The sequence below is a fragment of the Hesperophylax consimilis genome, chromosome 11 (assembly GCF_061612785.1).
Source record: "Hesperophylax consimilis isolate HC1 chromosome 11, BYU_Hcon_1.0, whole genome shotgun sequence".
NCBI classification, from domain to species: Eukaryota; Metazoa; Arthropoda; class Insecta; order Trichoptera; family Limnephilidae; genus Hesperophylax; species Hesperophylax consimilis.
The window spans coordinates 3,066,284-3,086,522 of NC_142846.1; the positions used below are offsets into that span (position 1 = coordinate 3,066,284).

At 34.7% G+C, this 20,239-nt stretch overlaps 2 protein-coding genes across 2 annotated transcripts in view; one reads left to right on the forward strand and one right to left on the reverse strand.

Annotated features, from left to right (window-relative positions):
• Positions 1-20,239, reverse strand: part of Oct-TyrR (Octopamine-Tyramine receptor) — a 768,006-nt gene that overhangs the window by 26,878 nt on the left and 720,889 nt on the right. The window lies entirely within an intron of this gene.
• LOC149419660 (uncharacterized) lies at positions 18,444-18,848 on the forward strand. Its single transcript, XM_089637513.1, has one exon. The coding sequence runs from the start codon at positions 18,444-18,446 to the stop codon at positions 18,846-18,848; it is 405 nt and encodes a 134-aa protein (XP_089493639.1).

Here is a 20,239-nt window from a genome sequence, read left to right on the forward strand (position 1 = left end):
AAGTAACAGTTCAAAGTACAAATTTCCCCAGCAATGTGTTTTCAAAAAATGAGTTCTAGCTATTTTTTTACGATTGGAGTAAAAAATTAAGTAAATATGTGGTTAGCATTTTTGACAACATTTTGCACGTTTGATATTATAGTTTTATCATTTGGGAAAAGTATTTTTTTTATTTTAAATACCTACATTAGAAAGATAATTGTATCAAGTTTTTAAAATATTATTTGTTTTAACGGATAATTGCAAAATATGATTAAATAGCGCATTTAAAATACACAGAAAACATTGCAAACTGAACAAAAATGATGAAAGTACTGAAGGGAAGTAAGTTACAGTAAAAAATGTTAAAAATCGCCAAGAAGTGTTACATTTTAACTTGTCGTGAAAAAACACTTTCTTTGAAACAATGAAGGAATTGAATAAAAATATTTGAGCTGCTATTTTTGTTTCTGGATAATTATCAGCCGAGAGTTCCAAAGTATTCTTATTAGATCATAAAACTTTGTTAATTCATCAACTTGCACAAGAAACATGGCCTGGATACTGTTTATTTTTAGATTTTTATGTAAAATATTCATTATCAATTTACTTAAACGAACAGAAAACCTCTTAAACATTCAAAGCACAATAGCCGAACCTTAATTTCTAAAATTCAACAGAATCTTTTCTCAAGTACGCTCCAAATGGTTTTCTTTAATATTCACAACTAACTAAAATCACGAGAGTCTCCAAAATGAATTGAATTAACCTAATTAATTAAATAAACCAATAAAAGTAAGAAGCTTCCAATTTTAGATGAAGTAAAAGCTAGATGGATTCTACAGTGAAAATGAATATGAAATTGGAAATAGCGACATCACAAAATGACCCAATCTACCACTAGAATAATGACATTGAAAGTTATTTGGGGATATATCAAAAAGTAGTAAGTGTTTTTTTATTATAACTTAAAATTTTGATACCGAGTTGAAGAAGTATTCGTAAGGCAGAGCAGATAAAAGGTCGCACGTTTGAATTCATTTGTGCGCACCAATATTACAGATAGTTAACACCTGCCTGCAGTCTCCTCTTAACCGCAAATGGCTAAAGATATTTGTTGCGTAGCCACGTTCATCAATTACACTCAAATTTAGACTAACGATTCAAAAATTTCTTGTTGTGTTTCATTCTATGAGGTTCACAGCAAAAACAAAATTATTATTAATTTATAGGTATGATCCACTTACATCTTGGGAACAATAATAGTAACCAAATTTAATGAATTATGAAAGTAAGCGACCATTTGAACATGAAGAAGAAAAAAATCCATAGTTTTAATGATGTACCAGTCCGAAAATGTACGTGATTGTCAGAAATATTTTTAATATTGGTTTTATAAACTAACTAAGTAACTAACCATCTCACCGAAGAGGTAGGCAGAGAGGACGCACCGCCAAACAACTTGGTCTTTGCAAACACTCCTTGCCTCATTCATATTCATACATCGCCTCATATATACTCTCGAGTAATTTTGACTCTTGACATGGCCCGATTCAAGTATTTGGTTCACTTGATAGTGTGATGTCTTCCTCGGGCATCTCGAATTTCTTCTTACATTCACATTCGTATCATATATTCTCCTTAAATTCATTTTTTCGTTCATTTGCTTTACATGCCCAAACCATTTAAACTTCCCTTACTCATGTAAATCAGTCTTGCGTTCTTTTGAATCTCTATATTTCTCACATGATCGTTAATAGTTTTTCCACACACGCACCTCAAAGATCTCATTTCTACAGAATTCAGTCTACTTTCGTCCTTCCTTTGCCTCAATGCCATACTACACCAGGAAAAGTACTCGCACTTCATTGTGGACTGCTAGCTCCACTTCTTTATCCTTTATTAATAAAATTTCCTCATTTTACTATTCTTTCAACATCTCTATCAGCCTTTACAGCTCTTGCAAACATACTTCCTGAATAAACTCATTCACCTGCTCCAATAATTCATCATTCACAACTGTATCACTCACTGTTTTGATACTTTGTTTGTCAAACAACATGACTTTAAACTTACTTACTGTTACATAAATTGGGGGTTACATAAGGAAAGGGCTAGAACCGTATTGGTCTTAATTGTTATTAATTGATAATTAAATTTTTACACTTACTAGCTCAATTGGGGAGGTATCTGTCGTGTTTTCAGTTCGTTGATGGTTGACTTGTAAAATCACCGCTCCTCAGGTGTTGGGAAATGAAGGTACATAAAATATTGGAATGTTTATAAATAAAACAATCTCTTTTTATGTACAAAAGCCTTTGGAGACCTTCATTACAGCAAACGAGTTTAAGCTTCTAGAAAAGCTTTAATCTCTTTGTAGACGAATTTGACAGTTAATTAACTGATTTGAAATCTATTTCAGCTTAAATAGATCTTTGTATAATCCAAAACTTGTAACAACAATTAAATTACCCTAAAATCGCATTGTTCTACGTTAGCCAGGACAAGGGACGTCGAAAAATACTAAATTACGTTGCCATCGCATTGTTCTACCGCAGCCAGGACAAGGGACATCAAAAAATACTAAATAATGTTGCCATCGCATTGTTCTACCGCAGCCAAGACAAGGGACATCGAAAAATACTAAATTACGTTGCCATCGCATTGTTCTACCGCAGCCAGGACAAGGGACGTCGAAAACTACTAAATTGATTTTTTTACAATTTTGCTTTCATTCCTTTTTTAAAATACACTTAGAATTTAGAATTTCAGTTAAATTATGATTAATTTGAATTCAAAAACATGAGAGTGTCCGTCAGTTATGACCGAAAGTTCGAGTGATGACTCGCTTCTTGCAATTCCCTCCCTTAAAATTCTTGACCGATGAAAATGCATGTCAGCGTTATAATTTTTGGCGAGCAATTATTAAATATTCAGTAGCTGGCGCCACGTAAAACCTTTGATCACCCTGCATATGCAACGCTCCCCTCGTCCACAATTGTAGTCGCCTGTATTGGATTCGTATTCACTTCATACTTGTACAATGTACAACACCTTCCACAGGTTTTTCCAATTGACTCGGTCGTATGCTTTTTGTAGATCTACAAATGCAAAAAAGATTTCTGTTGTTTCTCCAAAAACTTCTCCGTGAGTATACGAAATGAGAAAATTTTATCTATGTAACTCCCCCAATAAATATGCATTCTAAAAATAAAGTTTCATTGATTATTTTTTACTGGAAGGCCAATCTAATCAAATTGCTATAAACGCTATCAGTACATATTTCCAAGATTTTACTACGTTTTTAATGGTAATAGAACTGGAAATCATTTTAAATTATAAAATAAAACACATAGCCGCCTCGAAACTACCGACGGGGAAAACGTTTTCGAATTATGTATCAAAGTGTTATGGTTCTCTCCCACTATCATTCCAAAAGGATTAAGACAATTTATTGTTTTTAATTAGAGATTCGCGTTCGCACCTTCTAAAAATATAATCGCAGCCATAAGAGGAAATTACTAAAGATTAATTAATTACCATCTCTCCAATATTAAAATGATTTTAGATGGAGATACTTGGATAATAATGTTTTAATTATTTTGAATTAACCATCAGCATTCTATTTACGTTATTTAGTCTTCAACATTAGCCCCATGATAATTAAACAGATTATTTATTTCCCTTCAAAAAAACACATTTAACGATCCAACAAATATTTAATGGGATCATAACGATTATTTTATAAAACATAATTTTTTATGCGTAACAGACTGTGATTATATCAACTTTTAAGTACATATGTAATAAAAACCAAGAAATAGAAACAAATTATAATGAGTAATGTTAACATATTCAAAAATAGAAACATATTACAATGAGTAATGTGTACATATTAAAAAATAGAAACATAATTAAATGAGTAATGTGTACATATTAAAAAATAGAAACATATTATAATGAGTAAAGCTTTCATATTCAAAAATAGAAACATATTATAATGAGTAATGTGTACATATTCAAAAACAGAAACATATTGAAGTGAAACTTCTTTAAGCGCGTCATGCAATTTCGAGGACCGGAGTAAAAACGACTCATGACCGTCACGAAAAACCGTGATCATTTCGCTATAGGAGCCTAGCCAATATTATATACCTAGTTAAGGTCACTCTCCAAATTCAGCTTCGCGGTCTAGAGGCAGAGCGCACGACTGTCATCGTGAAGAACCGAGGTTCGATCCCCGCTTTAAATATATTTTTTTCTTTTTGTGATTTTTTTAATACGAGGAAAAGTGATAAAATGCTCTCGTGCAGCAACTTTTAGATATTTTGACTATATGATATTTTGGTCGAAATATAGCTTACAAATCGAGCCGGTGGAGTCGCTCGGTATTTTGATTAATTATTTTTATTTTTAATCATTAAAATTACTAATCAAGGCCGATAACGCGACCAATTACCCTCGCAGACGTGCGTTACAAGTTTTTTTAGTAAAAAACACAGATGTAAGTGATTTTTTCAAAATTTAGAAATGTTTTTCAAATTCAGACTCCATACGGGTATGAGACTGTTAAAACACGATAGATCTTTTCCAAAACGGACAAATATACGGACATATTTTGAAAAACGACAGATATTACTTCACACTGCCGATATATCTTCGATTCGACCCTATATAAAGCGTTAACGAGACGTTATGTGATTTTATTCATTTTCCGTGTTTGAAAACGAAAATTGTCAATTGAGGAGTACACGTTGTATACGCGGTTCTCGTCGCGCGAGATACCTCTCCTCGCGGTCTAGAGGCAGAGCGTTCGACACTCTTTATGCAGGACCCGGGTTCGAATCCCATATTTGTATAACTTTTAATTTTTTTTATCACATGCTACTTATAAATATGTCAATAGACAGAAAAAAGGAGAGAATGAAATTAAAAGAGAGAGAGAGAAGAATACTAAAAGTTTCACTTCCGTCGTGCGTAGGCTTGCCACACACTGTATTTTTATAATGAGTAATGCCCCTTGAATCCTTCAAGGCAATTGTTAAATATGTCAACAGTTTTGAAATCATTATATGGCGCCATACCTCGTGTCATGCTATGCCGAGCCAGTACGTCTGTTCTGCTATGTGCTAGATAACAAATCATGGTACCGTGCCTGGCTGTAGTTGTTAAGTACAAATAACTAATAGCATTGCAGGAGGTATGGGCTATACTACTCCTCCTCGACTGGAGACTTTGGTTGCGGATTTCAACTAGTAAATCTTCGTGATGTTTGAATCACTAGTAGATGCTCTCCATTCACTATCATATACTCATACATCGGGATTGGAAAATTGTTTGTAAGATCTAATTACAATATTTAGAAGTTTATAAGATGATTTCATATCTTCATTGAGACAAAACAACCTCCAGTAAATCGAGCCTTACGAAATATGGTGTTTAAACAAAACTTCGATCGTCTCCGTGGTTTGGGATAAGGCTCTCCGGCTCAGGAGTTCACGGAATCAAATCCTAACTAACTAACTAACTAACTAACCATCACGCCGTTTCCCCGCAGGGGTAGGCAGAGAGGACGGACCGCCAAACAACTCGGTCTTGGCACACACTCCTTGCCTCATTCACATTCATGCATCGTCTCATACATACTCTTCTATTGTTCTGACTCTTGACATGGCCCGACTCAAGTATCTGATTCACTTGGTCGTGCCATGTCTTCCTCGGGCGCCCCCGACTTCTGCTACCATTCACAATTGCATCGTATATTCTCCTTACACTCCTTTCTTCGCTCATTCGCTCTACATGCCCAAACCATCTAAGCGTCCCCCCGGCATGCGAAAATAAAATTTAGTAGGTAGATTTGTGTTATTTCACAATTTATTAATTTGAAAATAATTTATATTATTTTTTTCGCCGCGTTCCAGAGTGGATACTACTAATAAGATACTCTCGGTATCGCCATGGTATAAGACCACAATTCGAATTGTAAATTGTTGCTAAAGTACACATAAATCGCCAAATAAAATTTAGTCTTTTTTTTAAATTATAAAAATGTATCTGGTACGCATTAATTTATTATTTAAGATTTTCACGGCCAATGGAATTATCGTGATTAAATTTGGGTTATTATGCCGTGTTGTGCTTTCACTTCCTTTGCCCAACGTTTCCGACAGTAATACAGTATCCATCATCGGAGCAGATGGTGGACATTAATTTGCACTTGCTCTGATAGTGAACAACGTAATAAACTTTGGCTAAAAACGAGAAAGCGCAACACGGTGCTAAAAAATTGAAGTTTTATATCAACTTTCATGCCAAGAGAGAGAGAGTGGAGGATTCCGCCGTCTCAACGCATTTTTGCTCGGTTTTTTAAATTTTCAATGAAGGTACTGAAAAATGCGATGAAGAAAGGCTTTAAAAGCTCTACAATAAAAATATAAAAGGAATTCGATGGGTGTTTCCTATACAATTTCCATTGAATTTTAATGTTTTCTAGGGTGACCGGATAAACCATCAAAATGATAATTCATCACATTTTTAAAAAGTGATGAATTTGAAGTGAAAGTGATGTAAAGTCATGGAAATTGATGAAACAAAAAATTTATCAACTGGGTTAAGTAGGTTAGGTTAGGTTAGGTTCAAACATTTTTTTTCATCGTTTCGAATGACTTTATACCAATTTTTAAAGGTGTGTTGAATTGTCATGGAACCGTTTTCTAGATGTCAAAGGTTCTAAACAAAAGCCTAAAAGGTAAATAGTTGGTTTTGGCACGTTTTTGATTATTCACGATAAGATCAGTGGGTTAGAGATTAGTTAATGATTGGTTGGTAATTAGAGCGGTTATGGCGTGAAATATTTGATTTTAGGAAAATTAACTTAGCTGAAGAAAATATGAATTTGATATTTAGATCGAAATCTGCAAACAGGCACAAAAATATATGTTTTAAACATAACAAACATTTAAAGGTGACGAATAACCTGACAATATTTGAAAATCTCCTACTATCAACACAGTAAGCGGAATGTGTTGCTTGTGTCATGATGGAGGACTATTCTAGACCCATGTTCACTATTTACTTTCTTCAAAAGATTCTACACACAGCATCCCCAAGATGTTAAGATAACTTTCCTCATGGCTTCTAGTGTGGAATCAATGAACAAAAAATGGTTTTTATGAAAATTGTGAGACAGAAAAATACGTTTAAGAACATTTTACATAAAATGGTCCTTTTATTATACTAGAACAGCAAAATATTCAATTTGGAAGGCGGGTATGGGTACCACCGCCCGGTCACCTCAAGTGGTTTGCTAAGTTTGGTGATTTAGCAGGGGTGCCCGGATCAGGAGGCTGATTTGGGGAGACTCTTTGACCTCTTCAGCTGGTCTCTTGACACATCACCTTGCGCCGCAGTGGGAGGGACTCACTGATCCTAAGATTTCTAACCATACGTTTTTTCTTTCCCAGAACTTCCATTCCTTAAAAAAACCCTCCACATAGCTTCCTCAAATATTAAATTCTTATGGGGCTAATGTAAAAAAATAAAATTGTAATAATAATGTCTGCAAATTCCCTAATAATGTTGTGAAAATGGAATAGCAGCAGGAAAGGGAAAAACGAAAGAAAAGGCATGATATACTAATAAAGCTAAAGCTACTAACTCATGATTAAAAATGACGTTCCTTCACCTGGGCAACTATTTTCTTCGCTGAAAAACAAAATAAAATTTAAAGAACAAGTTTGTTGGAGTAAAAACTACAATATTTATGGTGTTGCTGTAACATATCTCTAATATTTAATATAAAATTACTCTGTTTCTGTAATATTTTATACTTTAACCTTTCGTAAACCACGCTTGATTAAATTCACAGAAGGAAGGAAAAATTTAGGTAAACTCTGGCAATTTGACACGCTCACGGGTCACTTCAATTTGTTAATCTTTTCAGAGGTATTATAATTTTTTTTTAATGTAAATACCCCACAAGCGAATAACGACGCTTGTGTCACGAATAAAAAAAACGATACATGGTTTTTCCACCCTTTGAATTGTTTTTTGGAACAATTTTTTTTCCGTATAAAGAAACATGACCTTTTAGATTTACTGTCGTGTACAGTTGCACAACATAGATCACACGATAGTTAATTCCTATTCTATATTCATAACAATGAAACTTTTATCCGGGTATCAAAGAGTCAATTAATTCTTTTCGCAAAAAAATATTACTGTTAGAAATATAATGATCATGACCCTCATTATTATAGGGCGTGAAATCAATAATTTAAGGTTCCAGTCTCAGGTTTCTTTGTTTGGTTGGAAATTCCACGAAGGAATCTTCACACAGAAGCTCTTTGATCAAAAGCACAACATATTATTTTGTAGGATAATTTTTGTGGAAAACCTAAAGCCGATTAGTACATACACTACACACATGAGAAAATTGAGCTGGGTTACACTAGGTGATGGTTGATATTTCTAAATTTTGCTTATTTTATTTCTGTTCACACTGAAATTCAAGGGGGTAATAATATTATATGATTTTTTTTCTAAATTTTTTTAAAATTAACCAGAATTTTCTCAAACTTTTAAATTAAAATTAAAATTATAAGAATTGAGTTTTAGCTTCCATTTTTACGTAAAGGTTAATTAAAGTTCCACTCTTGATACGTAAAAGCACTGAATAGCTTTATAATTAATCAGTTTATTCATAACCCGGGAATGTTTGTTTTTTTGTTAGATCTACGCATTAGCTCCACACTTTAAGTAAGGTAGGAGAGGAAGTTCTGGGAAGAACCGGAGTGTACGAGGGGTGGGTAGGTATCAGGGGGTCAAAAGGTGGAATTATTCTTGTTTTCTTCGGATTCTTCTCTCCCATTGCGGTGCAAGACGATGCGTCGAGAGATTCCGGCTGGAGAATCGAAAGGTCTTCCTCAACCAGTCTTTTCACGCAGTAGGTGAGCAAACAAATCCACCGCCGAAACAATCCTCACCCCATAATAATAATAATTAATAATAATTGGATAATTTGTAGAGCGCCGTTTTTGTGAAAAATCACCTCAAGGGCGCTGGTGATGATTCCGTGCACCCCTTCTAAGTCACCAAACGTAGCGAACTACTTTGGATGACCTATGGTAGGGGTGTTAGATATCCAATTGATGGTTACAAGAGCGGCGGTACCTATTCCCGCCTCCCAAATTTATCTATAAAAATACTACCAAATTTATCTATTAAAACAACATCAACTGCCTCCGTGGTTAAGGGGTAAGGTTCTCGACTAAGAAGCTGGAGGTCGCGGGTTAAATCTCGGCGTGCGCATGTAATTTGTGTGACTTCACAAATTACTCATTAAAAATAATATAAAGTATATTTGCGGCACATTCCAGGGTGAAAGATACTATAAGTATTACCTTGGTCTAAGACCACTATTCAGAATTGAAACGTTGCTTAAAATGGCTTTGGTTGTGTATTATGACCAGGTCTGAATAGCCAGCTACTCCCCCGCCTTCCTTTTCCCTATCTCCATTCCCTCCACACTACCACCAGACGGTTGGGAATAGTTGGGACTCTTGTGCTGCATTAAACAAGGGTATTGCAAAATTCATTCGGCGCCCTTGAGGTGATATTTAAAAAAAAAAATTCTGTAATGATAAAAGTCTAAAACGATCCGTATTAAATTGTAAACGGAATAAATACGTAATATATATATTTTTTTCAGGGAAACAAACCAACCCAAATGCACTCAAATCTAATCTTTACTTGTATATTCAAGTTTTCCATCGACCACGTGCCTGCAAGCACGAGTAACCGGGTCCATAAAGCGTATTTCATGAAATATTACGTGAGTTTATTTCAGAAATTAACAAGCGTCGTGAAACTTCCAAGCGCTCTCCTTGGCAACAGCGTTAATATCCCCCAAGACGTGTTAAAAGGCGGCAAGCGCACTTCGATTTCAAAGTCGGGCACCTAAATTGTGATTATAATAAGAATTTATTGCTGCCGCGCACTCGTATGAAACTAATCACTTTAAAATCGAAAAAAGATCACGTAAGAATGAATCTAGTGAACAAGTACATTATAGTGTTTCTAAAAATAAAATCAAAAACTTATGTTACACTGTAATCTATAGTCTAATAATGCAAGAGTTTTTAAGTTACTTTTTATCAGCAGTAGTGTAATGGTGGTGCGAGTTATTGATATTCATTTTCAGTAGATCAGCCATATTAATAGTATGTAAGTTAGGAAATGTAAATTTGAAGCTTTAGTGATTTACGAATGTGTCTCCATTTTTTTTAGATCGTTTTCGTGTTTAATTTGGATTGTTTTTTTTTTCCGGGTCCTTTGCGTACTAGTCTATTGGCTTTGAAGCACACAAATTGGTAGAGAATTTTTTTTGGCCGTTTTTTGTTTTCCACAGTAGTTCTTTATAATAGGGTGTGAGCACTTCACTAATGTATATTGGCGAGTTCGAGTTTTGTGTTTTAGCCGCATTTTTTAGTGAGAGAATCGACTCCCTAGATTTTGGATTGTTAAAAGAGATGTGCAATTTATCCGGGGTGTTCCGCCTGCGGTCTTGAGTCCTGGTCATCAGGCGAATGTCCTGTTGTGGCAGGACAGTCCCAGTGAGCTGGCTACCCGAAATACAGCCACCTTAGGATGTTCGCCCGCCTGCAGCCCCACACCCGCCATCTCCACACTGTCGGACAAATTATCCTGTTCCAGTTCTGCAAGTCTGGATTCAAGGCTCGAGATTTTTATGTTTTTCTTGTCATTCTCCTCACTTAAGAATTTAGTTTCTTTGTGAAGATCCTGCAATTGTTTGAAGCTTGAGACTGGGTCTTCATATTGGTTACCGATGAATTCACTACTTCTCTTTAATTCGCTTATTTCTTCAGAAATTCAGAAATGATGACTGACGTTTACGACAAATATCTATAATTAATATTCGGTAAAGCCACACTCTAATTCAATAAAATAAACGACTAAATACGAAAAAATATTTTAAAAATTTCCTTTTTGGCACTAAACACTTGAAGTAGTAATGTTCATGACCTTAACGAACAGCGCCGATAAATTCAGCAAAAAAAAAGTTTCGGTTATTTTCAAACTAATAATATACCTTGACTAAGGGGTGAGTAGCGATTACTTACAGCTATCGTTTATTGTCCAATCATTTCATGTTCAATTCACGGCTAAAGCACCGCGGTTAGAATTCAAATGAGGCAACTTAGGCCTACCTATAGACCTTACAGGCAATCGAAAAAACAGCTCTTTGATAGTATCAGGGACTCAGATCGCAGGTAAAGGTACTCTTAACGGAGTAACTTCAACACTTTATAATCTAAATTACTTCTCCGCATGGAAGTCGTTAGTGTCAAAATCTGGTGATTTAGATATAAATGCAAATAAATATACCGTGCAGCAGTGGTTTGCGATTTTTTAGTCGTTAAAGGTGGTGAAATTCGAACAATAAGGTGTGAAATACTGATGCTTTTTGAGTTTTTCTTGGCTACTCGCATGTAGGCGATATAAAACACTTTTATTTTTTGATGATAAACTAATGTTTATAAGACAAGGTTTTTATGAACAATACAAAGGATAACAAACTATTATAAGCATTAATTAACCATTGACGACGGCCGGCATAGTCCAGTGGTAACGCATTGGACTGCCATTCCGAAGGTCGCGGGTTCAAACCCGGCGTGCGCAAATAAATTTTATTTGATTAATTTGTGTTATTTTCACAATTAATTAATAAAAATAATATATAGTATATTTGCGGCACGTTCCAGAGTGGAAGATACTACCAGTATCGCCCTGGTGTAAGACCACCATTCAGAATTGAAACGTTGCTCCAAATGGCTTTAGCCGTGTTAAGTGACTAGATCTGAATAGCCAGGTACTTCCCCACCTTCCTCTTTCCCTTCCCCACTTACCTTCAGCCTCACAACACCCCCCAATCGGGGATGCCATAGTCTCACTGGCTCCAGACGGGAGCAGTTGGGACTCTTGTGAGGTATTCACTATAAATAAAAAAAACCAAGACATCAGTAAACTGGTGAAAAAAATAATAATAAGCAGTAATTGTCGAATGAAGTACTTGTACACATTGAATTATTTGGCGGGTTGGGAATAAGCCGACGAAGCTAAGTACTCTAGAACACCTGACCGGACATCAAAAGGTGCGGTTTCAATTCCCGTCGGCCGAATTTATTTTTACTTACGACAGATATTTTCAATTTGTATAATCTTGAACCCTTTAAATTACACTAGAAATGTGACGCAAAATTTTCGCCATCCATCAGCTGATACTATTTTCTTAATAACTTCTTTATTTTTTGCATAAACATGTTTTTGTAAATTGAAACGTCTTACTAAATAATGTGTTTATATATTTGTTTAAATTGTATTTAATCTACAATAAGCAATTTCTCCAACATAGCTCGGAGAAATGATCACTTTGATTGTGCCGCCGAATCCATATGGACGGTGTGAGTGTATCGAAACCGGTTTGTGTGGCGTTCTGAAATGCTGCCATGGTAAATGTGATGATCGTAAGTTAATTGATTACTGAGGCTCAGGATGGCGCAATAATAGTCAAGCTACTGAAATCAACTAATTGTATTTTATCTAGTAACAGGAAAGGAAAAAACAGACAAAAAAAATCCTTTCACATAATTTTTCACTCTCTCGTGCTGTCTTTTTCTCAGGAGACGCTCATTTCACAAGTGAATACCGCTAAAGAGTTCCAACTGCTCCTTGTTAACCGGGGACTGTGAGTCTATGGCATCCACAATTGATGGAAAGGAGATGGGGAAGAAAAAGGTGAAGAAGTACTTGAAATGAAACTATGAAAATCTGATCACCCAACACGGTTCGCGCCTTTCTAGCAACGTTACTATTCACAACGCTTTCACTAGGGCAATGCTGAAAGTATCCACTACTACGCTACATACCGCAAGTATACTATATGTTATAATTATCAATTAATCCGTAGGGCCCAACTAGGAACATTAATTTAACCCTCCGCATGTTAATAAAATAGAACTTATCAGATATGTCATTTAAGCTTTTTTTTAAGATGCGCTTACTTGGAGAATCCGTCAATCACCTGGCTTATAAGAAACTGTCTGAAATTAGAAAGTGTCTGAAATTATAAAATTACTGAAATTAGAAACTGTCTGAAATTAGAAACTGTCTGAAATTAGAAAATTACTGAAATTAGAAACTGTCTGAAATTAGAAAATTACTGAAATTAGAAACTGCCCTCAAAAATGACTGAAATTAGAAACTGTCCGAAATTACAAAATGTCTGAAATTAAAAACTTTCATACACATAAAATAGAAAGAGCACAGAATAAATTAAAGGCTTACAAGTTATAAATAACATGTTCCAAATGATCTAACAAATTATACTGATTTTATGCATTTACTTATATTACCCAATTTGTCACGGCGAAGAAAAATTTTAATGCTTTAGTTTTATTTAAAATCATTAACATGTATTTAGATAGCTTTGTGTACCCAATATATATAAAAAATAAACCCCATGCTTAATTTGATGTAGTTGCTTCTCCCACCAATTTTATGTGCGATTCGTGTTCTCGGAGATTGTATCTTGTGGGGGATTAAATATTGCTCTGTCAACCTATTTAACTATAAGAACAATAGCAAATGGCACGATCAAGTGAATCAGATAGTTGAGTCGGGCCATGTCAAGAGTCAGAATAATAGAAGGGTATGTATGAGACGATGTATGAAACGATGTTTCAAATTATCGTTTGAGAATAGCTTATATTGCCTTCGATGATTAAATATTACAATTTGAGTTTTTACTCATTAAGACGTTTAAAAAGTTAAAATAAAATGTATAAGCCATTTTGGCGTTAAAATGTAAAAAAATCCTTTTAATGACACTGTGCCATTCACAATAATTTCCCCGTTATATTGGAATATTATCATTATGAAAATGTTAATTCTTTTTCTCGAGATGTTATTATAATTTAACGGAGGTGATTGTAATCAAATGCGATAAAATTTCAAAAGCGAAAATCAGCTCTTGAAGAAAATCCTTTAAAATGACACACTGTCATTCACAATTAATTTACATCAACAAACATCCCTGTGTTAACCCGTCAAATGGCAAAGAATAGCGCCGGGCGCGTGGGGTCGCTACGTTACTGACGAAATAATGCGAATTAAAATGTTTCTCAGGCTGCTTACGTAGCGCGCACTGCCAACAGAAGGCCTGATAAGTGGATTTCATATTTATGACTTAACTAAATACGCTTTAATTCCGGTGGAGTTCAAAAAGATTTTTAGGATTGAGACGATCTTATTAGAAAAGTAACTTGTTCTTTTTTTTATTAAAAAATTTTAATTTAAAAATATCATTAAAAATCATTTCTATAACTTTTTATTATGAAATTTCAAGAAGGTTGCGGTTCGAATTCATATAGCGGTGTTAATGGTTTCCAAATAGTACTTCCTCTCGGGAACGTCCCGTTTTGGAAGATGTTTATATTTTTACGTTATTTTACGACAACATTATTTGAAAGAAATCAAAAAAATGTATTAATTTTTTCTCAGGTAACTGTCTGCCTAAAACCTATTTTAAGGGTATAATCCGGACATGTTGCTCACCAAAATTTGGATTTCAACTGGAGAAATTTACAATTTGCAAGTGTTAGCAGAAGAAGCAGAGGAGCGTAACCAATGCGCTGGAGTGACCAAGTATCACTGGCAACCGAGAAATGTGGAGTACGTCGGTGTTTGCAGTTATCCATATCCCGCAGAACCGTGAAGAACTCATCCACCATGGAAATTGGAGATAGGGTCACAATCCTCAGCAATGAGGTTTTAGTGGTTCTAACTGGTTCGAACTAGCTTTGAACACCTGCCCGTAGTCTCTCCTTACCCCCATTTGAGTCATACAATACATTAAATCACTATACAGAAGCAAGAATCTCTTTATTTTGATTATATAAATTCATATTTCTTTAATTATAATGTAATGGCATTTTGCAAAAAAAAACTTAATACCAATTTTACAGTCACCGTTTTAGTTTGTTTGATCACACAGAAACTCTTTAAAATTATTACAAACTATAATTAATATGGAACAAGTTCAAAATTTGTGAAAAGAAATTCGGATCCTTAAAACTAACTAACCATCACGCCGTTTCCTCACAGGGGTAAGCAGAGAGGACGGACCATTAAACAACTCGGTCTTGGCACACAATCAGATTCATACAAAATCTTCTGTTATTCCGATTCTTGACATGGCCCAACTCAAGTATCTGGTTCACTTGATCGTGCCATGTCTTCCTCGGGCATCTCCGACATGTTCTACCATTAACGTTCTCATCATATATTCTCCTCACACTTATTTTTTTTGTTCATTCACTCTAAGTTCGAAAACCATATAAGCGTCCCTTTCTAAACATTACTTAATACGCCTTGCATTATTTGCACAATTTGCCAACGAACGTAATATTGTTTGACACAAATACGCCTCAGGAATCTTATTTTTTCAGCATTCAATCTCAATCCGTTCAACTCTTTATAAAAATTCAAAATTCCATAGTTTGGTCGCCCTTCTACAATGTACATATTCATAACGTTGAAAGAATTCAAAGAAAATTTCTACGCTTCGTCAATTTTAAACTTAACATCCCTTTAGAACACATAAATTACCAGTCATTATTGTATCATTTAAATATTCCGACATTAGAAAACAGAATAAAAATAAACGACCTAACCTTTTTATTAAAATTATTGAACTCTAAATTCGATTGTTGTGAACTCCTGCATTTAATAAATCTATGTACACATACCTACACGAACAACTAGGCAAATATCAACATTTTACATACATACATCTCATTCCAACTATAGTTTTCACTCTCCAATACAACGTTTACACAGTCTTGGTAACAAATACTTAAATAATATAAATGTATTTGACAATAATTTGAACTTGGCCAACTTTAAACGGAGTATGTGCGAACTATTTTTACCTAATTTGTAAACTATTGTTATACTTTCTTATTATCATTATGGTTGATTTTGTGGATTTTGGAAGATTTTATATTTTTCGTCTCACTTACTCTATCCATATCTATATTTTTAAAATTCTTATATTTTATGTAACATATTTTGTCAACTCTGATATTTTTTTATGTAACCTGTATTTTGCTAACACTGATTTTTTTTATTTTTTTTAAATTTTTTATATGTAATCTGTATAACTAAAAAATAAAGATGTACATTATTATAGGTAAAAGCCCTATGGGCGTTTAAATAAATAAATAAATAAAATAAAAATAAATAAATAAAATACAACTTGCACATTCAAACTTTATCAAAATCAGTCGAATTCTTAAGAACGAAAAGTTTCAACGCCTTTGAACAAGTATAAGCAGTAAATAAATCAAGCTACCAATTTTTAATCTTACACAAAACATGAACCCTCAACAAATAAATACATTTTAATGAGAATGCAGAAAAAGCTATACATCATAAAAAGAGTATTGAGTTAGTGATAAAAGATGCCAACTTTATCGTCATAATACTAATTCTCAAGTGGGTCAATGCACGGGCTAACCGATGTAGACACAAAAGAGAAAAACTTTAATATTCTGAAGAAATAAGAAGAATGCTAAGATAAGTTCTATTCATAAATATTCAATTTGAATATGTTATTTTTTATTTCATTATTATATTTATTTCCTTTAATTTTTAAAATAATTAGTATTCTTGCAGTAAGATCCTTTGTAATCCCACCAATTCAATTGCTTGTAGCGTACGTTCAAAGGAGTCCCGTTTTAGTCGTGATTTGAATACATTTGCAAGTACTTAGTGAGCTTTAATTTCACTTATTGCCGAAATTTGCTGGTTTTATTTCTGTTTTCCATGAAGCAGAAGGAAAGTTAATGAGGCATTTAATCGATTAACATAATAATTGGAAGTTTAAAGGGTAAAGTATGAAGACTGTGCATGCTGGAGATGATACTGATATTCTAACAGTACTGGTACCTAATATTAACATAGGATGTTTAGTAAAATTAGGAAAAGCTTTTAAGAATAATCAAAACTTTATCAATAACCACTCAGGCTAATTGGTTCTCTTTTGGGAACAGCTCATATGATTTCATAGAAATCATTGTGTCTCTCTTCCTGTCCTTCCTTCTGTGCTTAGAAATATAATTTTAACGGTGTTAGAAAGAAACAAACACCACCCTTTGTATTTAAATATAGAAGTTAAACCCAGAAGAACTAAAATAAATACCTCTATGAAACTAAAGGTTCCGAATCCAATTCGAGAAAAATTTTTGAAACATTGTTAAACTATATTGAATATTGTTTTTATGTGAAACGAAAAAAAACAGGTAACAGTAATGTTTGTAATACATTTGTCTCGTAAGTGTGTTTTTCGTTATCATTAATAAGTTGTCGGATTCCATATATAAACAAAAGGTAGATCACACCCACAATTCAAGATTTAATAAAAATGAATGTATGTCCATTTCAAAAATCAACTAATAGATACGGCCAACAGACATTTACTTATGTTGTGTCTTCTATATTTAGAAAGATGACAATGGAAGTAACAAGCGAATCAACCCGCACAACTGAACAAAAAAATCTAAAAAAGAGGTTGATGGATCAAGATTTTCTATATTGATATTGTTTACAAATACACTATTATCCATTGATTTTATGCGTGTAATTGTATACATATACCTATGGGAGTGTTTTTTAAGTATAATATGGTTTGTCTTTGAGTGTGTGTATGCTTATGAGTATGTTGACTGTGTTATATCTATCTGTATATGTATTGTTTGTCTTTTTATTATAGTCCCTTAAAATGTTATTCTTCTGTATCTATTTAAGTGTGGCTTCTTGTTGTATGAATGTCAAAATGATCAGATTCGTTGTTTATTGTAATTTTTTTTCTTTCAGACAACTCTGATATGTCGTTGACGTGTTCAATATTTTGTATTTGTGGATAAACTACCATCATACCGTTGAAGATCCTTGAGAATATGTTTGAGGATGAAAGTAAGCACTCTTAAGGTGCGTCCACACCAGTAACAAAACGTGTTACAAAGAGTTATATAACCAATGTTATGTAACTTGTTAGAAATTCAACTGAAAAATGTTGTATAACACGATGTTGTGTAACTTTTTTTCTGTTTTTATAGCAGGTTACATGTTACCCAGAGGTTGTCGGTAAAGATCAAAGGAATTAGATAACTTGGTTGTATAACAAGTTGCAAGCTCGTCCACACACACAACAAAACAAAAAAAAAAAACACAAAAAACAAACAACCCACCTTTCAGTGTCCTCCCATCAGTTGATGGAGAACTATCTGTAAGTGAGTGTGTCTGAGTGCGTGGAGTTTTTTTTAATTTGACTGGCGTTCTTTGTTTTGTGTATTTTGTGAGGTATTTTTTGAGGTCTTTTGGAGATGGAGTGGACGAAGGAGAATACCGAAAGATTGATTGAGCAGTATCGTGAGAAAGCAGTACTTTGGGATCCACAACACAATGAATACAAAAACCGTAATAAAAAGCAAGATGGTTGGGCTGATCTAGCTTCCGATTTTGAAGGAAACGTGGATGAGGTGGAGAAGAAAGTTCGGATGCTAATTGGACAATTCCAGCGCGAATTGAAAAAAGGGAAGAGTGGAGACGGAGCTGATGCCCCTTACAAGACCAAATGGATATATTTCCACTCTCTGCTTTTTCTAAAAGATAAAAACACACCGAGGCACCAACAAGAAGTCGGACAGCAGCTCACGGGTGAACTGCAGCAACCAGATGAGTCCACACAGGCGTCAGATCAGGCACAGGTAAACACACTTCAGTTTTAATTAAACTTTAATTAATTTTAATTACATTTTATACAGTTTAATTTTTCAACTTTAATTTAGTAGTTAACTACCTATTTAGTAGGTACCTACATAATAATTATTTGTCACTAAGAAGAAAGTGGGAGGAGAAAAACAATGTAGGTAGGTACCTACTTAATCCCTCGCATTCAGTATCTGTTTTGCCACGGCACTGATCCCTCTTCAGATTGAAAAAAAGCGCTGATTTCATTACGAACCATTCTGCCGACGTCGGAGGGTTTTCTCGGGATCCTTCTGAGCCGCAGAAAGGTATCTGTTGGTTCACCCACGATTCTCCAATGTCCAGGTGTAACTTCACCGGAGGAGGTATCTTCATCATCGAAGGTCCCAGGGGGGGTGTACGATGATGCTGATTGACTTTTTCGAAGAAAGTTGTGGAGGAGGCAACAAGTTAGGACAACATTTTCTGCAGTTAGGGGCTCAAGAAGCAGGGGTTTTCTGAGGACTCTGAATACAGCTGACATTATACCAAATACATTTTCCACAGTGCGCCTTGCTCTGCTATGTCTGCCATTATATATTCTCTGTGGCGAACCTTTTGCTTGTGCCCCCGGATACGGTTTCATCATGTTTGGCAGTAACTGAAAAGCGTCGTCACACACAAAAACGTAAGGAGTTGGCAGTGTTCTCCCAGGCAGAGGTGTTGCCGCTGGCAAATGTAAATGTGATGTTTCAAGAAGCCTCTTGAACTCTGTACTGCCAAACACGCCACCATCAGATATTCGCCCTTGGCATCCAATGCTGACATAAGTAAAACAGTAGTTTGCGTTGACGATGGCCATAAGTACAATACTGAAATACCCTTTGTAGTTGAAATAATCACTACCGCTGTGTTTGGGAGCTTGCAACGTAATATGTTTCCCATCAATGCTGCCACAGCAGTGAGGATAATTCCATTTTTGGTCAAAGTCAGCAGCTAAATCAAGCCATTCTCCTTGACTGCTTGGGGTCTGCAAAAAAAGAAAATATTTCATCATATACTTATTGTTGACAACCCACTTCATTTCTTTGAATTAATGAAATTTGTTTTTCTTTATAGGGGCCAGAAGAGACACAGACAGAGCAAGAACAGTCTACTTTCCTTCCGCCATCTCAAATGAAAAGACCCAGCAAAAAGAGATCCCACAACGACAGTATGGCCAGGGAAGCATACGATGTAATGAAAAAGCTTAGCGCCAGGACCAGGGACGAGTTTGATGTATTTGGGGAACAAGTAGCTATTGCCCTGAGAAATTTGAAAGATAAAATGTTGGTGGTGGACACGAAACATCAACTTACTAACATTTTGTACCACGCAGAAAGGCAAGATCTACGCGGAAGACCACAAGTCTACGGTCATGGAAGCCCACAAG

Excerpts from the sequence above, each read along its gene's own strand:
- LOC149419660 (XM_089637513.1), top strand. The coding sequence starts at position 18,444 with ATGGAGTGGACGAAGGAGAATACCGAAAGATTGATTGAGCAGTATCGT.